Source organism: Muscardinus avellanarius (genome assembly GCF_963383645.1).
Source record: "Muscardinus avellanarius genome assembly, chromosome: 21".
Taxonomy (NCBI): Eukaryota; Metazoa; Chordata; class Mammalia; order Rodentia; family Gliridae; genus Muscardinus; species Muscardinus avellanarius.
Genome location: NC_137807.1, coordinates 24,098,702 through 24,123,202, shown reverse-complemented (window position 1 = coordinate 24,123,202; position 24,501 = coordinate 24,098,702). Strand labels below are relative to the sequence as shown.

The 24,501-nt window shown below is 57.2% G+C and overlaps 1 protein-coding gene across 2 annotated transcripts; it reads right to left on the bottom strand.

Annotated features, from left to right (window-relative positions):
- Positions 1–3,818: 3,818 nt before the first annotated feature.
- GGT1 (gamma-glutamyltransferase 1) lies at positions 3,819–16,021 on the bottom strand (the record flags this gene model as incomplete). Of its 2 annotated transcripts, XM_080717475.1 has the most annotated exons (12): positions 3,819–3,965; positions 5,461–5,574; positions 5,656–5,768; positions 5,864–5,991; positions 6,182–6,369; positions 10,074–10,210; positions 11,570–11,719; positions 12,280–12,437; positions 12,631–12,823; positions 14,293–14,379; positions 14,489–14,619; positions 15,861–16,021. In XM_080717475.1, 12 exons carry the CDS (start codon positions 16,019–16,021, stop codon positions 3,819–3,821), a joined length of 1,707 nt encoding a protein of 568 aa, XP_080573601.1. The 2 variants fall into 2 exon arrangements, with proteins under 2 accessions (XP_080573601.1, XP_080573600.1); XM_080717474.1 differs by having other exon boundaries at positions 5,461–5,768.
- Between the last annotated feature and the right edge of the window lie 8,480 nt (positions 16,022–24,501).

Here is a 24,501-nt window from a genome sequence, read left to right as displayed (position 1 = left end):
TGAGAGCTTGTTTCAAAATAAAAATAAAAATAAATGAAGCCAGGCACACACTTGTAATCCCAGTACTTGGCTGAGACAGGAGGATCGTAGGTCTGAGGACAGCCTCAGCAACATAGTGACTCTCAGTAACCTCGCAAGACCCTATTGCAAAGCAAAAAGATAAAAATAAACAATAAAAAAGGGCGAGGGTGGACCTCAGAGGTAGAATGCCTCTGGGCTTAATCCTTAATATCACAATAAACTCTGGGGTGCGTAGCTCAGAGGTAGAATGGGTACCAAAATTATAGAGGGCTGGGCTGTGGCTTGCAGGCAGACGCCGTTGGGTTCAAGCCCTAGTATAAAAGAAAGAAGGAAAGAAAGGGAAGGAAAAAAAAAAAAAAGAGGGCTAAGCCAGGCGTGGTGGCGCATGCTTGCAATCCCGCTGTAATCCCAGCACTCGGGAGGCTGAGACCAGAGGATCATGGTTTGCTCGTGGCCAGCCTCGGGTGCTTTAGTGAGGCCCTCTGTAACTCAGTGAGACCCTGTTTCAAAATAAAGAATAAAAAATTGGGCAGGGGGTGTAGGTTGGAGGTCAAATGCCTCTGGGTTCCATCCCCAGACCCGCAAAAAATATATATAAAATAAAATAAAGAAAAGAAAAGAAAAGAAGGAAAGAAAGGGAAGGGAAAAAAACCCAGAGGGCTAGGCATGGTGGCACACATCTGTAATTCCAGTACTTGGGAGGCTGAGACAGGAGGATTGTAGATTCGAGACCAGCCTCAGCAACTTAGCAAGACCTGTTTCTTTTTATTATTTATTTATTTATTTATTTATTTATTTATGGAACTGAGGATGGAACCCAGAGGCTTTCTACCTCCGGGCTATACTCCCAGCCCTATTTTCTATTTTATTTGGAAACAGGGTCTCACTAAGTTGCTGAGAGCCTCACTAAGTAGCTGAGGCTGGCTTCGAACCTGTGCGATCCTCCTGTCTCTGCCTCCCAAGCGCTGGGATTACAAGTGTGCGCCACCATGCCCAGCTAAGACCCTGTTTCAAAAAAAAAATTTTTTTTTAAATGACTAGAGAGCTGGGCGTGGTGGCGCACACTTGTAATCCCAGCATTTGGGGGGGCTGAGACCGGAGGATCACGGTTCGTGGCCAGCCTCAGATATGTAGGAGGCTCTCAGCAACGTAGTGAGACCCTGTGTCCAAATAAAATATAAAATAGGTCTGGGAGTGTAGCCCGGAGGTAGAAGGCCCCTGGGTTCCATCCCCAGTAACACACACACACACACACACACACACACACACACACACACACAAATTAAATAAATAAATAAATACTTATTTTAGGGGCTGGGGTGTAGTTGAATGGCAGAATGCCTCTGGGTTCAACCCCGGGTACCAAGAAACCAAGAAGCAGGGAAGCTCTCTGGGGCGAGCTCCGCCTCAGCCTGGCCGGGGTGGGGATGCTGACAGACCTCACGTGAAACATTGGCGCCCAGTGAGCACCCATCCTGGGACTCGCTGTCGGGGCCTCCAGGGAGTGAGGCCGCCTGCCGGGCCGCTCCCTCTGGGCTCAGCCTCTCCGGCTGGCTACGGGGCTGCTTTCTGCGTCAGCCCGGAGCTGTCCTGTGCCCACCATGCCTCCTGCCCGGGGGGCACTGGCCTGGGTCCTGAGCTGTCCTGTGCCCACCATGCCTCCTGCCCGGGGGGCACTGGCCTGGGTCCTGAGCTGTCCTGTGCCCACCATGCCTCCTGCCCGGGGGGCACTGGCCTGGGTCCTGAGCTGTCCTGTGCCCACCATGCCTCCTGCCCGGGGGGCACTGGCCTGGGTCCTCTCCTCCCTTGGAATGTCCAAACGGGAGGCGCCTCGGGTGCGCCCCCTGGCCAGGTGGGACTTCCCTCCGCCAGCCCCCAGAACCTGTCCCGCCCAGTCCTGCAAGGCTGTTTCCTGGAAGCTGGTGGCTGTGGGCGCCTCCCCGGCCCCGACTGACCTCCATGCTCCAGAGACATTGCCCAAGGTGGACCCGAGGGCATGCCTGGGTGAGGGCCAGCCCGCTGCCCGCCGCAGCCCTCCCGTCCAGAGGCCAGCTCGGGCGGGCAGCAGCGGCCCAGGCAGGACATGCCCCTCTGTCCCCCGCCCGGGGGAGGCGGGAGTGCAGACCCAGCTGGCGCCCAGGCCCTGGGAGAAGATGGCTCATCATGGGGCCTGCACACGGGATGGGCTGATTGTCCAGGAGGTGACGGAGGGGGACCATGGGGAGGAAAGAGAGGGAGTGAAGTCCCCCAGACCTTGGAATCGCCCGTGGGGCTTGGAGAACTGGGTACAGCACCAACACCTTGGGGCCCAGGGAGCCCCGTGGCCAGCGCCCCCACTTCCAGCTTTTTTTCTTTTCCTTTTTTTTTTTTTTTTTGCGGGTCTGGGAATGAAACCCAGGGGCATTTGACCTCTGAGCTACACCCTCAGCCCTATTTTTATTTTTTATTTGGAAACAGGGTCTCACTGAGTTGTGGAGGGCCTCACTAATTACTGAGGCTGCCCTCAAACCTGCGATCCTCCTGCCTCAGCCTCCCAAGGACTGGGATTCCAAGTGTGTGCCCCACGCTCCCCAGCCTATCTGCACCAGCACTCACCTGGGGGTTACGCCTGATTAAGGGGTGAGTTCCTAGGTCCTGGGAGCGGACTGGAGGGGCGGGCCCTGGAGGGAGGCTGTGCCTGGCTGCCTCCCTGCGGGGACCAGCTGCCGTCCCGAGCCTCCCCCTGGAGCTAAGTTGGGGTGCACCCCCAGTTTGTACTCATAAAGCCGCCCCGGCATGTCTGTGTTGTTTTCAGCCTCTTGTCCAACCCCCCTCTCAATCTCGGCTTTACCTCCAGACGGTGGAAGCCTGGACCCCACCCGGGGCTCTGCAAGGGAGGAACCCGGGTGCCCAGGAGCCGCAGCCGCCCTCTGCGCAAGTGGACGCGGGAGCCAAGGCTCCCCCTTGTGGTGGGCATTAGGAAGTGTCGCTGCCTAGCCCAGGCCAGGGACAGATGGCCCCGGTCTCCTGGGCTCACAGCGAGGATGAGAGGGCCTGTGCCTTCTCACACACACGCACGCACACACGCACACACACACTCATCCACCCCCACTGGCTCTCCTACTAAACAGCGGGGTCTTCCAAACGTGGTGGTACAGGCCTGCAGTCCTAGCTATTTGGGGAGGCTGAGGCAGGAGGATTGCAAGTTCTGGGCCAGCCTAGGCGATTTAGCAAGGCCCTGTCTCAAAATTTAAAACTAGGTTACAATTGTGTGTGTGTGTGTGGTGCTGGGGATGGAACCCAGGGGGCATTCTATCTCCAAGCTACACCTCAAGCCCTATTTTATTCTTTTCTTTTCTTTTTGGAACTGGAGGCTGAGCCCAGGGACATTTAATCTACAAGCTACACCCCCATCCCTATTTTTTATTCTTTATTTTTATTTTATTAATTTTTTTTGTGTGTGTGTGGTTCTGGGGATGGAACCCAGGGGCATTCGACCTCCAAGCTACACCCCCTGCCCTATTTTTTATTCTTTATTTTGAAACAGGGTCTCACTGAGTTGCAGAGGCCTCACTAAGTAGCCACAGACCTCCGGCTCCCCCTCCCTGTCCCCTGGCCAGATGGCCGAGTCACACAGGACACAGAGGCCCAGGGAGTGGGGAGTCCAGCCGCCCAGAGCAGGGCACAGCGGCCCCCATTTATTATGCCAATCTGCCACTGGTCCGTAGAGCACTGTCTCCAGAGTCCTGCTTCTGCCCTGAGGGCATCTGCTCGGCCACTGGCCGGCCTCGCTGGCCGGTCCCGAGGACTCCAAGGGCTCAGTAGCCCGCCGGCTCCCCGCCTTTCCTGGAATCCGAAGCAGCTGCCCAGCCGCTCGTTGTTCTCACCACAGCCTGGACCACGGCAATGAAGGTGGAGGTGATCTCGGTGTAGTGGTGCCGGGTCCTCAGGCCTGCGGCCACCGCCTAAAGACAGAGAGACAGGGGGAACAGGGGCCTCAGCAGGGCCCCGAAGAGCGGGCGCCACCCGCCACTCTGACATAGCCACGCGGCTCCCAGAGCCACACGGTGCCGCATGCAGCTGAGCGACCACAGATATGACCATGGAGTGGGCGGGAAGACAACCTGTCCTGCGCAGAGGACACCGGCGACTGTCCGCTCAGAGGGGACTCAGAAGAGGCCAGCCAGCCAGGCAGGGTGGCGCACACCTGTAATCTCAGTACTTGGGAGGCTGAGACAGGAGGATTGTAGGCTCAAGGCCAGCCTCAGCAGCTTAGTGAGGGCCGCTGCAACTCAGTGAGACCGTTTCAAAATAAAGAATAAAAAATAGGGCAGGGGTGTAGCTCGGAGGCAGAATGCCCCTGGGTTCCATCCCCAGTCCCGCAAAAATAAATAAATGAATAAAAATGGGGCCAGTGTGCTGGTGCACAACTGGAATCCCAGGACTTGGGAAGCTGATACTGGGAAATTGCAAAAATTTTTTTTTTCTTTTGGTGCTAGGGATTGAACCCAGGGGCATTCTACCTCCGAACTACACCCCAGCCTCTTTATTTTTCTCTTTCTTTCTTTATTTTTCCCTTTCTTTCTTTTTCTTTATTTTTCCCTTTCTTTCTTTCTTTCTTTCTTTCTTTCTTTCTTTCTTTCTTTCTTTCTTTCTTTCTTTCTTTCTTCTTTGGTGGTACTGGAGTGGAACCCAGGGGCTTTCTACTCCAGGCTACACTCCCAGTCCTATTTTATATTTTATTTGGAAACAAGGTCTCACTAAGTTGCTGAGAGCCTCACTAAGTAGCTGAGGCTGGCTTTGAACCTGCGCCATCCTCCTGTCTCAGCCTCCCAAGTGCGGGATGACAAGCGTGCGCCACCACACCTGGCTATTTTTTAATCTTTATTTTGAAACAGGGTCTCACTGAGTTGCAGAGGGCCTCACGAAGTAGCTGAGGCTGTCCGCAAACCGCGATCCCCCTGTCTCAGCCTCCTGAATGCTGGGATTACAAGCGTGCCCACCACGCCTGGCAGGGGGACTGCAAATTTGAGGCTACTCTCAGCGACTTAGTGAGACCATTGTGAACTTATTTAGACTCTGTTTCAAAATAAAAAATAAAAGCTGGGCGTGGTGGCGCACACTTCTGGTGGCGCACGCTAATCCCCGCGCTTGGAAGGCTGACACAGGAGGATCGCGCAGGTTCGAAGCCAGCCTCAGCTGCTTAGTGAGGCTCTCAGCAACTTAGTGAGACCCTGTTTCCAAAACATTAATTAATTGATTAATTAATTAAAATAGAGCTGGGAGTGTAGCTTGGAGGTAGAAAGCCCCTGGGTTCAATTTAACCATAGCACGGAGGAGGAGGAGGAGGAGGAGGAGGAGGAGGAGGAGGAGGAGGAGGAGGAGGAGGAGGAGAAGGAGGAGAAGGAGGAGGAGGAGGAGGAGGAGGTCTCATCCCGTGCCTCAGTTTCCCCAGCCCACCTGGTCAATGTCCTTCTCGAGGGTCGTCGTGTTCGGCAGCAGCTGGTTGTGTAGCCGGGGCTCCTCGACGGTCCGCTTGGCGTCGTAGCCAAACCACAGACTGTGGATGATGGCCTGGGGACGGCGGGGAGGGGTGGGAGCGGTCAGGTCCGCGCGGCCAGGGGAGGCTGGGGAGCCCGGGGAGGGGACACCTACCAGAGCGGTGGCTGTGGTGATCTGCGTGCCTCCGGCGGCTCCCACCACCATCTGGACCTGGCCATCGGGCCCCACAAGGATGCTGGGACACATGGATGAGACCGGCTCCTTCCCTGTGGCCCGCAGGAGGGGCAGAGGCAGGGGTCAGCTGGCAGGGCCGGGACCAGGCCCTCTCAACCAGACTCCCCTGCCTGCCCGCCTGCCGCACCTGGCTCGATGAAGTTGGCCGGCGAGGGGAACACCCCAAACTGGTTGGTAAAGTTTGGGGAGCTGAAATCGTCCATTTCATTGTTGAAGAGGATTCCGCTCACTCGAGACAGGACCTTGGAGCCGAAGCTGCCGATGGGTGGGTCAGATGGCCGAAGGCCGTGTCTGCCGGCTCCCTTTCCATCCCCCCCGGCTCCCTCTCCATCCCCCCGGCCCCAGCTCCCTCCCCGAGGGCCCCAGGCGGGATCCGCCCACCAAGGTGGGGTCTCTCTTCCCCACACACAAGCGGGGGCCCCCTGCCCGGCCCCGCAGCCCCTACTAGAGGTTGATGGTGCTGGTGGCCGACACGGCGCTGCCGTCCTCTGAGACCACGGACAGGTGGGCGGTGCCCCCGTCGTCGGGCAGGTAGAAGTCGGGCTCGTAGTAAGAGGTGGGGTGCGTGGTTGTGTCCGAGATGCGGGTTCGGAGCTGGTCCGCGAAGAACTCCGACGTCATGTTCTGAAGCACCTGTTGAGACCCCAGTGCTGACCTGAGGCTGCGGAGGAGAAGGGGAGCGGCCCGGCGTCTCCGCAGGTCTTACAGAGCCCACTGCAGGCCTGACCCCGACCCGCCGGCGCCAGGAACCTTCTGGGGCTCCCCAGGGCACAGCACCCCCCGCCTCTCTCTAGGTTGCATCTCTGATTGTCTGTGTCCGTGCCTCAAGCCTCTGGATGATGACCACGGTTTTTTGTTTTGTTTGGCAGTACTGGGGATGGAATCCAGGGATATTCTACCTCCGAGTGACACCCCCAGCCCTATTTTTTATCCTTAATTCTGTGTGTGTGTGTGTGTGTGTGTGTGTGTGTGTGTGTGTGTGTGTTTGTGTGGTGCTGGGGATGGAGCCCAGGGGCATTCGACCTCCAAGCTACACCCCCAGCCCTATTTTTTATTCTTTACTTTGAAACAGGGTCTCACTGAGTTGCAAAGGGCCTCACTTAGTAGCTGAGGCTGTCCGCGAACCGCGATCCTCCTGTCTCAGCCTCCCGAATGCTGGGATTACAAGCCTGCGCCACCATGCCCGGCTCTTATTTATTTTGAAATAGGGTCTCGCTAAGTTCCTGAGGGTCTTGCTAAACTGCTGAGGCTGGCCTCAAACCTGGTTGTCCTCCTGTCTCAGTCTCCCAAGTACTAGGGATCACAGATGTGTGGACCACACCTGGCTCTTTTTATTTTATTTATTTTATTTTATTTTGCGGGTCTGGGGATGGAACCCAGGGGCATTCTACCTCCAAGCTACACCCCCAGCCCTGTTTTTTTATTCTTTATTTTGTAACAGGGTCTCACTAAGTTGCAGAGGTCCTCACTAAGTAGCTGAGGCTGTCCATAAACACCAATCCTCCTGTCTCTGCCTCCTAAATATTGGGATTACAAGCGTGCGCCATCATGCCTGGCTTACACCTGGATTTTATTTTATTTTAATTAATTTATTTATTTGCGGTACTGGGGATGGAACCCAGAGGCATTCTACCTCCAATCTACACCCCCATACCTATTTTTTATTCTTTATATTGAATCAGGGTCTCACTGAGTTGCAAAGGGGCTCACTAAGTAGCTGAGGTTGTCCTCCTGTTTCAGCCTCCCAAATGCTGAGATTATAAGCGTGTGTCACCACACCCGACTATTTTATTTTAATTTTGGTGCTGGGATTGAATCCCGGAGCTTCCTGCTCTGAGTCGCAGGGCTGGAGGCGGAGAGGCCAGCAGGCTGGGGAGTGTTCTCAGGGCCTGTTGGCCACGTGGAGATGTGGAGCAGGTGTGGACACCAAAAGGCTGCCGTCTCCCCGCAGGTGAGAGCGGTAATAATGGCCTTGAAGTCCTCCGCCCAGAGTGGCCATTAGCTGGGAGACAAGCACTCCAGAAGGGCAGGTCTGGGGCAGGTGGGGTGGCTTGGGACACGTGACCGTCAGACACACAGAGAGCATGACTCAAGTGGCCCCGAGCCTGGCCTGCAGGTCCAGGGCCAAGGCCAGGCAGAGAGAGGGCCGCCATGGCACCAGGCTGCTGCTGAAAGGTGGTGGCTGAGGGGAGGGAGAGAGAGGAGGAGATGGAGAAGGGCCAGGCAGAGGGCCTGGAAGCCCGAGCAAGAAATACCTCAAGAGGGTCTCAGGCCTGAAAAATAGGGCTTCAGGCCCACACCGAAAATAAAATAAAATAAAATAAAATAAAATAAAATAAAATAAAATAAGCGGGCATTGCCAGGCATGGTGGTGCACACTTGTAATCCCTGTGCTTGGGAGGCAGAGACAGGAGGATCACACAGGTTCAAAGCTAGCCGCACTGGTTTAAGAGACCCTGTTTCCAAATAAAAATATAAAACAGGTCTGGGAGTGTTGCCCAGAGGTAGAAGGGCTTCCAGGAACCCCAGTACCACAAAAAAAAAAAAAAAAAAGCGGCCATGGTGGCACCCACTTGTAATCCCAGCGCTTGGGAGGCTGAGACAGGAGGATTGTACAAGTTCGAAGCCAGCCTCAGCTACTTAGTGAAACCCTGTTTCCAAATAAAATATAAAATAGGTCTGGGAGTATAGCCTGGAGGTAGAAAAGCCCCTGAGTTTCACCCCAAATACCACACACACACACACACACAAAAAAAATAAATAAATAAATAAATAAATAAATAAATAAAATATAGCCAGGTGTGGTGGCGCACACTTGTAAACCCAGCATTTGGGAGGCTGAGACAGGAGGATCATGGTTCGCGGACAGCCTCAGCTATTTCATGAGGCCCTCTGCAACTCAGGGAGACCCTGTTTCAAAATAAAGAATAAAAAATAGGGCTGGGGGTATAGCTTGGCGGTCGAATGCCCCTGGTCATTCGACCACCCCCAGACCCACAAAAAAAAAAAAAAAAAGAAAAGAAAAGAAAAAGAAAAAAGCAGGGCTGGGTATATAGCTCAGAGGTAGAATACCCCTGGGTTCCATCCCCACTACCAAAAAAAAAAAAAAAACAGACAAATAAATAAAAGCTGGGCGTGGTGGCGGACGCTTGTCCCCTTAGTCCTTGGGAGCGCCTGAATGCCCCTGGGTTCAGTCCCCAACACCACACACGAGGAAGGGCGGGACCGGGGCAAGGGGCGCTCACACGTGTACGCGTCGTCTGTGGGGTATTTCTATGAGTGCGCCTCGGTCTCCCCACCGACCCTCACATCTCCTCCCTGGTCCCCTGTGGTGCCTCCTCCCCGTCACCCCTCTGCACGCGTGAGAGAAACCACACGGCCCTTCACTCTGCGGCGGGCTTGTCTCACTTAACCCTGCGCTCTCCAGGCCCTTCCATTTTCTTGCAAATGGTCTGTCATTTTATTTTATGTCTTATTGCTGAGTAGAATCCCAATGTGTGTATTTCCCATAATTTTGTAATCCATTCATCTGCTGATGGGCACCTAGGCTGGTTCCGTAGTCTGGCTACTGCGCTGCTGTGACACGGGTATGCGAAACAGGGTCTCACTGAGTTACAGAGGGCCTCACTTAGTAGCTGAGGCTGGCCGCGAACCCGCGGTCCTCCGGTCTCAGCCTCCTAAATGCTGGGATTACAAATGTGAACTAGCCGGGTGTGGTGGCGCACGCTTGTCATCCCCGCGCTTGGGAGGTGGAGGGAGACAGGAGGATGGCACAGGTTCGAAGCCAGCCTCAGCTACTTAGTGAGGCTCTCGGCAACTTAGTGAGACCCTGTTTCCAAATAGAATATAAAATAGGTCTGGGAGTATAGCCCGGAGGTAGAAAGCCTCTGGGTTCCACCACCAAAAAAAAAAAAAAAAAAAACAAGTGTGAACTACTATGCCTGGCTGTCCCTATATTTTTGTTTAGTTTTGTTCTGTTTTTGCAGTACCAGGGATGGAACCCTGGGATATTCTACCTCTGAGCTACACCCCCAGTCCATTTTTCATTCTTTATTTTGAAACCGGGTCTCACTGAGTTGCAGAGGGCCTCACTAAGTAGCTGAGGCTGGCCGCGAACCGCAATCCTCAGGTCTCAGCCTCCCGAATGCTAGGATTATAGGCGTGCGCCACCACGCCCGGCTCTCCCTATGTTATCTAACAATGAGGCTTCAAATCAAAGTTCCTGGCAGGAATACATTCACAAAACCATTCATGAAACATGCACGAGGCTGGGGTGTCCCAGGAGCCACCGGGAACCTCTCTGGCCAGACCCCGCCCGTTGCGGGCCAGCCCCTTACCTTGGACACATCAACGAACTTGGGGTCCCCGAGCAGGGTCCTCTTGGCATAGGCAAACCGGAAGGCCTCCACAATGCGGTGGTAAGTTAAGCCCTTCTCCTCAGGGGTCGCCACACTCGCCGGGGAGAAGTTGTACCCTGGGTGGTCAGAGCCAGGGGCGCATTGGCAGGGCCCAGTGGCACGGCGGGCTCCGAGGATTAACACCTCCCAGCCGCGCTGCCCCCTCCAGTAGGGGACGAACGTTTAATAACCAACAGCAGTAGCCACTTTAGAAACCTGCTGTAAAAACTCTAGAAACACATGCTTGTAAAAGCCGTGTGTGGTGGCGCATGCCTGTAATCCCAGTACTTGGAGGCTGAGACAGGAGATTCACAGGTTTGAGGGCAGCCTCAGCAAGTAGTGCGACTCTCAGCAACCTAATGAGACTATCTTTCAAATTAAAAATAAGAAGAAGGAGCCGGGCATGGTGGCACACGCTTGTCATCCCAGCATTTGGGAGGCTAAGACCAGAGGATCGTGGTTCTTGGGCAGCCTCAGCTACTTAGCGAGGCCCTCTGCAACTCAGTGAGACCAGTTTCAAAATAAAGAATAAAAAATAGGGCAGGGCGTGTAGCTCGGAGGTCGAATGCCCCTGGGTTCCATCCCCAGACCCACACACACACAAAAATAAATAAAATAAAAATAAAAAGAAGGGGTGGGGGTGTAGCTGGACACAGAATACCTCTGGGTTCAATTCCCAGTACCAGAGGGAAAGAAAGATGAAAGAAAGAAAGAAAGAAGGAAAAAAAGAAAGATCAAGCAAGCTCTTATAAAGCTGAGTGTGATGGTGCAGACCTGTCATCCCAGGACCTGGGAGGCTGAGACAGGAGGATCACAAGTTCAAGGCCAGTCTCTGTGACTTAGTGAGACTCTATTAAAAAAAAAAAAGCTAGGCATGGTGGCCCACGCCTATAACCCAGTGCTTGGGAGGCTGAGACAGAAGGATCACAGGTTCACAGCTAACCTCAGCGACTTCTAAGGCCCTCTACAACTTAGTGAGCCCCTGTTTAAAAAAAAAAAAAGAATAAAAAGCCAGGTGTGGTGGCTGACGCTTGTAATCCCAGCATTCGGGAGACTGAAACAGGAGGATCCAGGTTCAAGGCCAGCCTCAGCTACTTAGTGAGGCCCTCTGCAACTCAGTGAGACCCTGTTTCAACATAAAGAATAAAAAATAGGGCTGGGGGTGGAGCTCGGAGGTAGAACGCCCCAGGATTCCATTCCAACCCTCTGCCCAACCTGGGCCTCACACCCTGTCGAGGGGCTCCCCTGTCTGTACCGTCACAGACGACCACTTAGATTTACCTGGTGCAGCCACTGGACCAGGCCCCCAACCCTGAACCTCCCTCCCTCCTCCCCCACCCCCAGCTTTCCCGGCATGGCTCCGGGTCGCCCCACACTGCCCCCTGCAGGAGAGGGCGAGCCACGCACGCAGTACGAAGCCTGGGTGGGGGGCTCACCCTTGAGGATGTTGAGGATGAGGGCCAGCACCGGCCCGCTGAGCGGGGCGCTGGGCGCGTACAGCACTGAGTCGCCCAGGCGGACGCTCAGAGGGTCCTCGATCAGCTTCGCCCTGTAGTCGTTCAGGTCCTCGGCCGTCATGATGCCCCCTGCGATGGGACAGGAGCTCAGGTGGGCCGGGCTGGGGTTCACCACGGGAAGGGCCCAGACCTAGTTTTTATTTTTACTTATTTTTGTGTGGTATTGGGGTGGAACCCAGGAGCTTTCTACCTCCGGGCTATACTCCCAGGCCTATTTTTTAATATTTTATTTGGAGACAGGGTCTCACTAAGTTGCTGAGAGCCTCACTAAGTAGCTGAGGCTGGCTTCGAACCCGCGCGAGCCTCCTGTCTCAGCCTCCCAAGCGCCGCCACGCCTGGCTTTGGTCCTTTTTTTAAATATATATATTTTTTGTTTTGAAACAGGCCTCACTAAGTTGTTGAGGCTGGCCTCAAGAACTGCGATCCTCCTGTCTCAGCCTCCCCAATCCTGGGATTCCGGGCCTGGCCGCAGGGGACTTTCTCTCCTGTGCTTCAGGACCTCATGGAGGTCCCAGGCTGTGGGCGCACATGTCCTGCTGCTCTTCTGTGGCAGGAACCAGACAGGCCCGTCGGCCTCAGGGTCTGGGCCGCGGCTCAAGGTTCTGGCCGTGACTGTAGGCTCTACCTACCGGCCGTCTGGATGTCTTTTATGATCTGGGCCGTGAGGCTCCCGTTGTAGAAGGCCTTGGCACCCTCTCGGGCCAGTGTCTCGTAGGTGTTGGCCAGCTGCGGCATGATCACCGTGTCCCCCTCTTTAAGAATCTTCCCGTCCCGGCAGAAAATCTCGCTGGTGCAGAGGGGGTTGGGGTGAGGTGGCGGGTGGGGCGACTCGGCCAGACCACCCACAGGAACAGGGGGTCACGAGGGTCCCCAACCCGGCTCAGAATGTGCCCACACAGCGGGTCAGGTGTGCGCCTCCTCCGCCCGGGCTCCCCCTCCTGGGACCTTAGGCCACCCGTGCGCCCCGCCCCGGGACACACCACAGGTTCGGGGTCCCCTCGATGGCATCCTGCTTTCTGACCAGGGCTGCCGCCAAGCCCTTGCCGATGGGGAAGCCGTAGCGGGCCAGCTCTATGCTGGGCTGGAAGAGGCGCGCCCAGGGCAGCCGCCCGTGCCGCTGGTGGGCCAGCTCGTAGCCTCGGATCTCGCCCGGGACCGCGATGGACAGGCCGCCTGGCAGGAGGGAGAGAGGGAGCGGGGTCAGTGGGCCCAGCAGGGGACATCGGGGCCTCGCTTTTGTGTGTGTGGTACTGGGGATTGAGCCCAGGGGTCTTCTAACTCCCAGCCAACTACACCCCTAGCCCTTCTAATTTTTTATTTTGAAACAGTCTCATCCGAGCGTGGTGGCTCACGCTTGTAATCCCAGCATTTGGGAGGCTGAGACAGGAGGATCCGGGTTCGTGGCCAGCCTCAGCTACTTAGTGAGGGTCTTTGCAACTCAGTGAGACCCTGTTTCCAAATAAAGAATAAAAAATAGGGCTGGGGTGTAGCTCGAAGGTAGAATGCCCCCGGGTTCAATCTCCAGTGCCCCAGTTAACAAAAAGAAAAAAGAAACAGGGTCTCGCTGAGTTGTTGAGGGCCTCACTAAGTGGCTGAGGCTGGCCTTGAACCTGTGATCCTCCTGTCTCAGCCTCCCAAGTACCAGGACCACAGGTGCATACCACTGCACCTGGTCCCTTTTTATTTTTTGCTTTGAGACAGGTTCTCACTAAGTAGCCCGGGCTGGCCTCAAGCCTGTGACCCTCCTGGGTTAGTCTCTGGAGTGGCTTGGATTACAGGCCTACGTTACCACACCCAGATTAAATCACCTCTAATGACTTATAATACATAATGCTGGGTAAACAGCCATTATACCGCGTGGTTTAGGGAGTAATGCGGAGAGGGTGCATATGTGTGCGGTACAGGCTTCTTTTTCTTTCCTTTTTTTTTTTTTTTTTGTACTGGGGATGGAACCCAGGGGCATCTACCTCCAGCTACACCTCCTGCCCCATTTTTTATCTTTATTTTGAAACAGGGTCTCACTAAATTGCAGAAGGCCTCACTAAGTAGCTGAGGCTGTCCGCGAACTGCGATCCTCCAGTCTCAGCCTCCCGAATGCTGGGATTACAAGCGTGCGCCACCACGCCCGGCTTCTAGTCTTTATTTTAAAACAGGGTCTCACTAAGCTGCTGATGGCCTCACTACGTAACTGAGTCTGGCAAGAGCCTGTGATCCTCCTGCTCAGCCTCTCGGCCTCCAAGCACTGGGATGACAAGCGCACGCCACCGCGGCCGGCTGAGGATGGTGGTTTGACCGCTCATTAGAAGTGTCTGCCTTGAGGCCGGGCGTGGCGGCGCACGCTTGTCATCCCCGCGCTTGGGAGGCGGAGACAGGAGGATCGCGCGGGTTCGAAGGCAGCCGCGCTGGCATAAGAGACCCTGTTTCAAAAATATAAAATAGGTCTGGGAGTGTAGCCCGGAGGTAGAAGGGCTTCCAGGAACCCCAGTACCACACACACACACACACACACACACACACACACACACACACACACACAAAGAAGTGTCTGCCTTGGGGCCTTGGGGCCTTGGGGCCGGGGCGGGAGGGGAGGGTGGCAGAGCTGACCCGGCCCTGGGTGAGGACAGGCTCTCGCCCTTGCTTACCTTCCTCGGACTGCTTGGAGGTGTTGTACATGCTGGCAAAGGCCAGCCTGGGGGCCACCTCGCGGGCATTGATGACCTCGACTTTTCCTGGAAGAAGAAGCAGGTCAGACCAGCCCCCAGCCCCCAGCCAGCCGGAGGGAGCCCAGGGCTCACCAGCCCAAGCCCACCAGCCGCCCCCGGCCCGCCCCGCACTCACGTGTAGTGCTGTCATAGATGGTGAAGTAGAGGCCGCCTCCGATGCCCATGCTGTGCGGGTTCATGAGCCCCACGCACAGCAGGCCCGCGATGGCCGCGTCCACCGCCGAGCCGCCTTCCTGCAGCACGTCCCTGCCAGCAGCACGGGGCGCGGACTGAGGACCCAGGCCGGGCACCTCGCCGCCCGCCGCCCGGCCGCCTGCCCGCGGGAAGACCCAGAGAGACTGCGGGGTTGGGCTTGGGGCCTGTACTACGAGGGAGTGAACCCACGGGCCTTCTACCGCTAAGCTGCACCCCCAGCCTTTTCCAAATTCTCTTTTATTTTTTTATGGTAGTAGGCATTGAATTCAGGGGCATTCTACCCCCCAGCCCTGTTTTTTATTCTTCTTTTTGGAACAGGGTCTCACTGAGTTGCAAAGGGTCTCACTATAGCTGGCCACAAACCACGATCCTCCCGTCTTAGCCTCCCGAATGCTGGGATGACAAGTGTGCGCCAAGCCTGGCAGTTTGGGGATTTTTTTGAAGACTTATAGAGCCAGGTACATCCCCAGAGGCTGAGGAAGGAGGATCGCAAGTTCAAGGCCAGCTGGGCGACTAGCAAGACCCTGTCTCAAAACTAAAAAGAGATGGGGATGTAGCTCGGTGGTAGAGAAGCGGGAGAAGAGGGAAGGGGAGGGGAAGAGAGGGAAGAAAGGAAGGGAGGAGTGGTTCCCTGCACCTGCCATCCCAGGACTTGGGAGGCTGACACAGGAGGATCGCAGGTTCGAGGACAGCCTCAGCAAGTAGTGAGACTCTCATCAACCTAACAAATTTCTAGCTAGGCCTTTGTTTCCAAATAAGAAATAAAATCAGAGCCAGGTGTGGTGACACACACTTGTAATCCCAGCATTCTGGAGGCTGAGACAGGAGGATGGCGGTTAGTGGACAGCCTTAGCTACTTAGTGAGGCCCTTTGCAACTCAGTGAGACCCGGTTTCAAAATAAAGAATAGAAAATCGGGCTGGGGGTGTAGCTTGGAGGTAGAATGCCCCTGGCTTCCATCCCCAGTATTGCAAAAAAAGAAAATTGGGCTTGAAAGTAGAATGCCTCTGGTTTCAATTTCCAGGGCAAGAAAGAAAGAAAGAAAAAAAAGAAATGAAGGGAGGAAGGAAAGAAAGAAGAAAGGAAGGAAGGAGGAGGGAGGAAGTGAGGAGAAAAGAAGGAAGCGAGAGGGCCCAGCTGGGAGCCGGCAGCTCCTGGGGCTCACAGGCCCCTCTGACCACAGGTTCTAAGAAGGCCCAAAGCCAGGGCCGGAGTCCAGCTCGCTGACCCCTGCCCGGCGGCCTGCTAGCAGGTGGGGAAACCGAGTATCCGCGCCGCCCGCAGCCCGCTCACCTCCCAATCTCCGAGCAGCGCTTGGCATCGGTAGCCACGGCCGCCCTGGAGTACACGTGCTCGGGCTGCCGAGCGGCCGAGGCCAGCCAGATGCACACGCCGGCGATGAGGACCACGAGGACCAGGGCCAGCAGGCCCAGCACCACCGCCCGCCTCTTCATGGCTCCGCTGCCGGGTGGGAGGCGCGGGGTCAGGCCGGGCGCGGGCACTCCCGGGCCCTCCCCCGCAGGGCACAGTCTAAAGTCAAGCCTCCTGCGGCGTGTGCGGGAGTCCGCCCAGACCTTTGGCCACACCGCTGCCTCCCCCAGGTGGCCCCATCTCTGCGCACCCCAAATCCTCCCCGATTATCTTGTGCAGAGAACCCTCCTGATGTCTGCGCAGCTGCCAAGAAGGACAGGCTCCACCCCAGCCCAGAGCCCGGCTGTCCCTGGGTCCCCTACGGGGACACCCCACAACCTCCCGAAACCAGCAGACCAGTCCCCCAGGGGCCAGGACATACCGAGCGGTGAGAGATGGAGCCCCAAACCTCGTTCAGGGACGTGACCCCAAAGGTGGGGGTTCGACAGGCAGCAGGGCTAGCAGAGTATCCGGAGGCTCCCTCTGCGCTGCCAGGGCCTACGCCACAGAGCCTGGTCCAGAGACTCCCCCGGGCAGCTCCGCCTCCTCCTGCGGGTCACAAGGTGGACCTGGAGCCGCCGGCCCTGGGCAGCTGAAGTGACCGCCCTCTACCTCGGCGGCTTCTCGGCTGAACTCTGGAGCTGGCGCTGCGGGGTGTCCGCAAGTTGTGTGAATTCTCTCAGTCTTTCTTTCCCCCCTTCCTTTCTTCTTTTCTTTTCTTTTCTTTTTTTTTTTTTTTTTTTTTTTTGGTACTGGGAATAGAACCCAGGGGCATTCTACTTCCAAGCTACATTCCCCAGCCCTTTCAATTTTTTATTTTGCAACAGGGTCTTGCTAAGTTGCTGAAGCTGGCTTCAAATCTGCAATCCTCCTGTCTCAGCTTCCCAAGTACTGGGAGGACAAGTGTGTGCCAGGATGCCAGCTCCCCCAACACTTTTCTTTTGGTGGTACTAGAGGTGTATCCCAGGGGCTTTCTACCTCCAGGCTACATCTCCAGACCTTATTTTATTATTTATTTGGAAATAGGGTCTCACTGAGTTGCAGAGGGCCTCACTAAGTAGCTGAGGCTGTCCGCGAACTGTGATCCTCCTGTCTCAGCCTCCCAAGTACTAGGATTACAAGAGCGCGCCCCCCAAGCCCGGTCTACAGCTCCCCTTTCATTCTTGTAACCCTGGTGGCTTTGCCGGAGGCTCAAGGAAGCCGTGAGGGTCAGGGTCGGAGAGAGCCGCCACCCCAAAACATTCCCCTCACAGGTGGGGCAGGGGCTGGGCCTGGCCAGTGTCCCCTGCCCCGGCCCCACTTGACCTTGGTCCATTCTCCCCAAGCTTGGAGCTCCTCTGTACCTGGGGTGGGCCAGCCTTGACCCCTGAGATGCTGGCTGTGGGCTCCCCCCCCCCATCCATCTGTGTGCCCAAAGGTCCAGGTTGGGGTCCCCAGCGGGCTGGGCAGCCCGCCCCGCCCCCTCCTCTCAGGACGGAGTAACAGGAGGGAGGCGGCCCAGCCTCCCACAGGCAGATGTCCCCAGCCCAGCGGAAGACGCCCCGCTGGGGGACCGGGCTTCTATTTCCCACCCCTCCACCCCCCAGGTTTTCTCAGGAACTCACTAGAAAAATGTCCAAGCCTAGGATCCTGGCTCTCACCCAAGTCGGTGTCAGAGGGGAACCGAGGCCAGAGAGCGGGCTGAGCACGGCGCAGGGCCTCAGACCCTCCTCTGAACCCCCGGCGGCGGCCCAGGAGAGCAGCAGGGGCCCAGGAGAGAGTCCCCACCCTCTTCTTCGGGAGAGTTCTGGGCTGGGGCTCCAGGGCGGGACCCGCAGGCAGTTTGCCCTCCTGGGAAAGTTCCGGCCACAGATCCGGCCGCCCCCTCCCCATTCCCCGAGGCTGCAGGAGCCCCGCCTGCGCCCCCTCCCGGCCCCCTCAGAACCCCTGAGGGGTCTCTCCAGGTGCAAAGCCAGCCAGGTCCCACACGCTTACCTAGTCCCAGGGGGCGCAAAGGGTGAGCCGGCGGGCACCCAGCATCCCCGGGGGCCAGTCGGAGGCGTCCGGACAGGACAGACAGTGCTGGCCCGAGGTCCAGCCCGGCGGGCTGGCAGTGACGTCAGGACCGCGAGGAGGCGGCTCGCCAGCAGGTGACTAAAGCTCACGCAGCCCCAGGAGGGCCCGGGGTGGGAGCCTGGGAAAGGGGTTCCCCTCGCAGACTCAGTTTCCCCCGAGGGCGGAGTTCATCGGCCAGCCCCCCGCCGAGCCGGCCCCAGGCTGGGCTGCGGAGCCCCAGCTCGCCCTGTCCCTGTTCTGAGTGTCCGTCTGAACTGGGAGCCAGACCCAGTGTCCCCAGACAGCTCCTGAGGCTGTGGAGTTGGGGCGGCTCCCAACATCAGACCTGCGAGGACTCACCACGCCCCGGCGGCCGCCCGCATGCCAAAGTCGCTGGAACACGGCCTGGGGGCCCCAAAGTCCAGACCGGCTCCACGGCCAGCCCAGGAACACGAAGAGCCTGGACCCAGTGAGCCGCGAACTGCCTTCGAAAGGCAGGAAGAGACCAGAGAGGGCGGAGGTCACACAGCCTCGCAACGGGACTTTTTTTCTTTTCGTGGTACTGGGGATGGAACCCAGGGGCGGTCTACCTCCGAGCTCCACCCCCAGCCCAATTTTTTAGTATTTATTTATTTATTTGTGGTACTGGGGTTCCTGGAAGCTCTTCTACCTCCAGGCTACACTCCCAGACCTATTTTTATTTGGAAACAGGGTCTCCTAAGCCAGTGTGTGCGGCTGGCTTCGAACCTGTGCGATCCTCCTGTTTCCGCCTCCCAAGCGCAGGGATTACAAGCGTGCGCCACCACGCCCGGCTTAGTCTTTACTTTGAAACAGGGTCTCTCTGAGTTGCAAAGGGCCTCACTAAGTAGCTGAGGCCATCCTCCTGTCTCAGCCTCCCAAATGCTGGGATACAAGCCATGCCCGGCTTTGCAGTGAGACTTTATCCACCCGAACTTGGTACTGTCTCAACTGGCACAGCTGTGGGCTCAGCCCAGGGGCCTCGGCTCCACGCCCGGCCTCTCTCAGCCCCATCCACCGGGGGCAGCAGTTCCCTGACCACTTGAGGTACTGAGCTTAAGTACTTATGTGCTTTCCCAGCTGCAGGCAGAAGGTAGCGAGCACCCGGCCTCCAGAAACGTGCAAGCCGCACTCACCCTGAGATGCTGACTTTGCCCTGGGTGCCACCCTCCCAGCACACCGCACAGGCACACCTGAGCTGAGCCGAGGCTGAGCAGCGAGGGGCGGGGAGGGGGGGCGCGGAGCCACAGCCAGCCCGGAGCTCCTGGGCTAATCCGAAGCCCCAAACCGTGGCAGACGGGAAACCCAAGCTCAGGCAGGGGTAATTTGCCCAAGTTCAGCTGGCCCTGGGGGGCACGTGGCCCCGCAGGTGAGCCGGGCCCCAGCTCCCGGGCTGAGACACCCCCGACCTCTGCGGTCTCCCTCCCCAGCCGCCACCCCCCCTAACCACACCTGAGAACCGGCCTCCTTCCTGCAGAACCGGGGGCCTCGGGTGGAGAATTAAAACAAAACCTGCCCTTCCCGACACTCGTCAACCACGACCTGCCAGAAACCTGCTGCCCCAGCCGCGCCAGGGGTGGGGGCCTCCTCGAGGTGCGGAGCCCCCAGAGCTGGGGGAGGCCCCACCGTCCAACCCGCCCGCCCCGCCCCAGCCACCAGCACCCAGAGAGTGCTCAGCTCCCAGAGCCCATCACCGCCCGCCGGCCTCAGTCTCCATACTGTGCTCCCCCCCCCCAATCCTCGTGTGTGGAGGGTGCTGGGGACGGGACCCAGGCATGACCTACCTCCGAGCTACAACCCCAGGCCTGTTTTATTTTTTTATTTGGAAACAGGATCTCGCTATGTTGACTGACGCGAGCCTCACTGAATTGCTGAGACCGGCTCCGACCCGCGATCCTCGTGTCTCAGCCTCCCAAGTACACAGATTACAGGCGTGCGCCGCCCGCCTGGCTGATTTTTTTATTTTTTCTTTGCGGAATTGGGGATTGAGTCCAGGGGCATTCTATCTCCAAGCTACACCCTCAGCCCTGTTGTTGTTGTTGTTATTATTATTATTATTATTATTATTATTAATTTTGACACTAAGTTGTGGAGGGCCTCAGTAAGTAGCTGAGGCTAGCCTCAAACCTGAGATCTTCCATGTCTCAGCCTCCCAAGTACCGGGCTAATTTTTTAATTCTGAAAGAGGGTTTCACTAAGTTGTGGCACTCTGGCCTCCACGCTGTGATCCTCGGTTCTCGGCCTCCCCAGTGCTGGGATTGATTACAGGCATAAGCCGCCGGGCGCCGCGTCCACCTTTACATCCCTTCCTCTTAATTCCAAGTCCATTTCCTGGGGGTCAGGTAGCTCCCTTCGTCCCTCCAACATCCACCCCATCCCTGTGGCGAGCGGTCTCCTGGGTCCGACCAGAAACGGAAGCCCCCACCCGGCCCAGGCCAGGCAGCCATGGGGAGGAAGAGCCTGGGCACTGCCTACCTGTGCGATCCCAGGGCAGCCGTCCAGCGCTCCCCTCGCTCCGCCACCTGTGCTGTCTGACCGCCCAGAGAGGGCGAGAGGCGCTTGGGGTTCACACAGCGCTAGGGCACAGCCAGACACGTGCGGCTCCCCAACCTGCAGTCCCCAGCCCCAGCCCAGACGGCTCCTCCCCTCCCTCCCCTCCGCCCCTGCCGGCCCAGGGTGGGAGGCGGCTTTAAAGGTACACACTAACCCAGGTGGGAAGGCAGCTCTGGCTCCTGTCCCGGGGCCCTGGGACAGGGAACAGCTGCAGGTCTCTAGGGGAGCCTGGGGGGAGGTCCGGGCCCCCGAGGAGAGACCTGAGCGGAGCCCAGAGCACCTCCGCAGGGCTAAAGGAGGCTGGGTTTCTGCAGGGCCGCTCAGGCCGGAGCTTCTGTGTCCAAATCGGGGTCACACCCAGCGGGGCAACCAGGGGGCAATGGGTAAAAGCCTCTGAGACCCCTACGTACAACGCGTAAGGAACCTCGGTCCCTCCACCACCATGGGGTAGGTGCCCCCCTCCGCTTTCCTTTTTTTTTTTTTTTGCAGAACTGGGGGGGGGGCAGGGTACTCTATCTCTGAGCTCCACCCCCAGCCTTACTTTTTTATTCTTTATTTTGAAGCAGAGTCTTACTACATTGCAGAGGGCCTCACAAGTTGCCGGGGCTGGCCACGAACCTGCGATCCTCCTGTCTCAGCCTCCCGAGTACAGGGATTCCAAGTGTGCGCCACCACGCCCGGCCTCCAACTTTGGACCCCAGGTGGGGGTGAGGGGGTCCTGGTCACCCTGGGACCCACGGCGTCTTCTCTAAACCTCAAACCTCCAGGGCACTTCGCCCTTATGCTGATGGGGACATGGACGTGCCCTGGGGATTGAGCCCAGGGGTATCCCTTCCCCAAGCTGCACCCCCTGCCCTTTTTATGTTTTTATTATTATTATTATTTTTTTTTTTTTTGGTGGTACTGGGGTTCCTGGAAGCCCTTGAACCTCCGGGCTACACTCCCAGACCTATTTATATTTTTATTTGGAAACAGGGTCTCCTAAGCCAGCGCGCGCGGCTGGCTTCGATCCTGCGCGATCGTCCTGTCTCCGCCTCCCAAGCGCGGGGATGACAAGCGCGCGCCACCACGCCCGGCTTATGTTTTTGTTTTGAAACAGGGTCTCGCTAGGTTGCTGAGTCTCACTAAATGGCTGAGGCCAGTCTTGAACGAGGATCCTCCCGGCCCATCCTCCTAAGTACTGGGATCACAGGCGTGCATCACCACACCCTGTTAAATTTGTTTTAATTTTGATTCCGGGTCTTGCGGGGTTGGTGAGGGTCCCTCTAAGGTCAGCCAAGGCTGGCCTCAAACCTGCGATCTTCCTCTCTCAGCCTCCCAAATCCCGGGACGCCCCTGCTTTGGGCGTTGGAATACAAGGTAGAGTGGGTGCCCTCACAGGGATGGTGGACCACACAGGGACCTGGAGCGTTTCCTTCCAGAACTGCCGGAAACCTGGCTTAAAGCCATCCATTCACCCTCCCTTTTAATCCTGGACCCTTGTTCCAAGGAGCTCGCAGCCCGGTGGAGGTAGGATTGTGTTATCGGCCAGATGTGGTGGCGCGTTCCTGTAACCCCAGCACCTGGGAGGCTGAGACAGGAGGATGGCAGGTTGGAGGACAGCCTCGGCAAGTACCGAGACTCTCATCAACCTAGCGAGACCCTGTTGAGAAATAAAATTGGGCTGGGGGTGTAGCCGGGAGGTAGGCTGCTTCTGGGTTCGATCCCCAGTGCCCCCCACCACCCCCAAACAATATGGTGGGGGAGGGGCAGCACTTGAGGCCTTGGAAACCCTCGGAGAGCCCCACCAAAGTCCCACTGGAGCCTGGAGGCCGGGGCCTGGAGGCTTTGCTGGAGCGGGAAGGCCGGGGAAGCCTTTACCTCCAGGGGCCCTTCCTGAGCGCTGAAGCATCAGGGCCGGCAGAGCCAGGCCTTGAAATCCAGGTCAGGCTGGACTTTGAGAACCCTGGGAGGCTGGTGAATATGTCACGGAGCTGGGTAACCCATTAACCTGGCTCACTCATTAAGACAAGACATTTAACCCTGGCTCACTCATTAAGACAGGTGCGGCCGGGTGTGGTGGCTCAAGCTGGTCCTCATCCCAGGACTTGAGAGGCTGAGACAGGAGGATGGCAGGTTAGAGGCCAGCCTCCACAGTTTAGCAAAACCTTCAGCAATTTAGGCCCTGGGTTCAATCCCCAGTAGCAGGGCACTCTTGTTCCTCCTGGCTCCTCAGTCAGTACTGGGGGCTGGGCAGAAGGCAGAGGCCAGAAAGAGGGTGTGTAGCTGGGTGTGGTGGTGCTTGCCTGTAATTCCAGTAACTGGGAGGCTGAGACCTGAAGGATTGGAGATTGGAGGCCACCTTCAGCAATTTAGCAAGACCCAGCTTCAAAATAAATAAGCCAGGCGTGGTGGCCCACGCTTGCAATCCCAGCATTCAGGAAGCTGAGACTGGAGGATCATGGTTCGCGGACAGCCTCAGCTACTTAGTGAAACCCTGTGTCAAAATAAAGAATAAAACATAGGGCTGGGGGTGCAGAATGCCCCTGGGTTCCATCCCCAGTATTGAGAAGAAAAAAAAAAAAAAAACCCGAAAGCTGGAGTGAAGCCGGGCACCGTGCGGCTGGCTGAGGCGGCTTTGTCCTGGTTCCTGGAAGGGCTTCCAGTGCCAGGCTGGCCTGGGGTGATATTCCACCAGCCCACACCTTCATTTATTATTATTATTATTATTATTATTATTATTATTATTTTGTGGTACTGGGGGTGGAACCCAGGGGCTCTTCTACCTCCGGGCTATACTCCAGACCTATTTTATATTTTATTTGGAAACAGGGTCTCACTAAGTTACCGAGAGCCTCACTAAGTAGCTGAGGCTGGCTTTGAACCTGCACGATCCTCCTATCTCAGCCTCCCCAGCGCAGGGATTACAAGCGTGCCCCACCTCCCCGGCTCCGCTTGTGAGCTGGCGGCAGCAGCTCAGAGCACCTGGGGGGGCCTTGGCCAGACAGGAGGCTCAAGGGGCCAGCCAGGGGGGGCTCCGGACCCAACTCCGCTCCCCCGCAGAGAAGCCGGCTGGGGCGGCCGTGGGCCTCCTGTGCCAGCAGGCTCGGGCTGCCCGCCTCTGCAGCCGGGACAGGGAGGCACCAGAAGGGGAGGCCTTTCTCAGCACAGAAAACCCATGGCTGTGGGAAGAGGCCCACCCGGAGCCGGAGCGAGACCGGGCCACCGGGCCACGGCACCAGAGAAGGCTGGCGAGCGCTTCTAGAAACAGGCTTCTTTGCAAACTGCCCCTGCGCCACCAGTCAGCTGTGGGAGCCCAGGCGGGGGTGCAGGACCGACCTTGAGCCCTGGGCAGCCGCACCAGCCGAGGCCGCATGGATAGGGCGACCTCCCTCGCTGCAGTCTCACTGTGAGTAAGCAAAGCGGGCGGGGCCAGGCCCGAGCAGCACCCGGCCCTGCTGCTGGGGCAGAACCTCAGGATGCCCGAGAGCCAGGGAACCTGAGAGGGAGGCGGAATGAGGGTGGTTCATGCCAGGAATCCTCAAGTCCTTGGGAGGATCGCAGGTTCGAGGCCAGCCTCAGCCATTCAGCAAGACTCAGCAACTCAGCAAGACCCCCGCTTCAAATGAAAAAAATAAAGCCGGGCACAGGGGCGCACGCGTGTAATCTGAGTACTTGGGAGGCTGAGACAGGAGGATTCAGGTTCAAGGGCAGCCTCGGCAAGCAGTGAGACGCTCATCCGCCTCGTGAGACCCTGTTTCAAAATACATTTATTTTTATTTTTGCTTTTTTTGTGTGGTACTAGGGATTGAACCCAGGGGCATTCTACCTTTGAGCTACACCCCCAGCTGGATTTTTATTCTCTTTCTTAATTAATTAAATAATTAATTTCTGCGGGTCTGGGGATGGAACCCAGGAGCATTCCACCTCTGAGCTACAC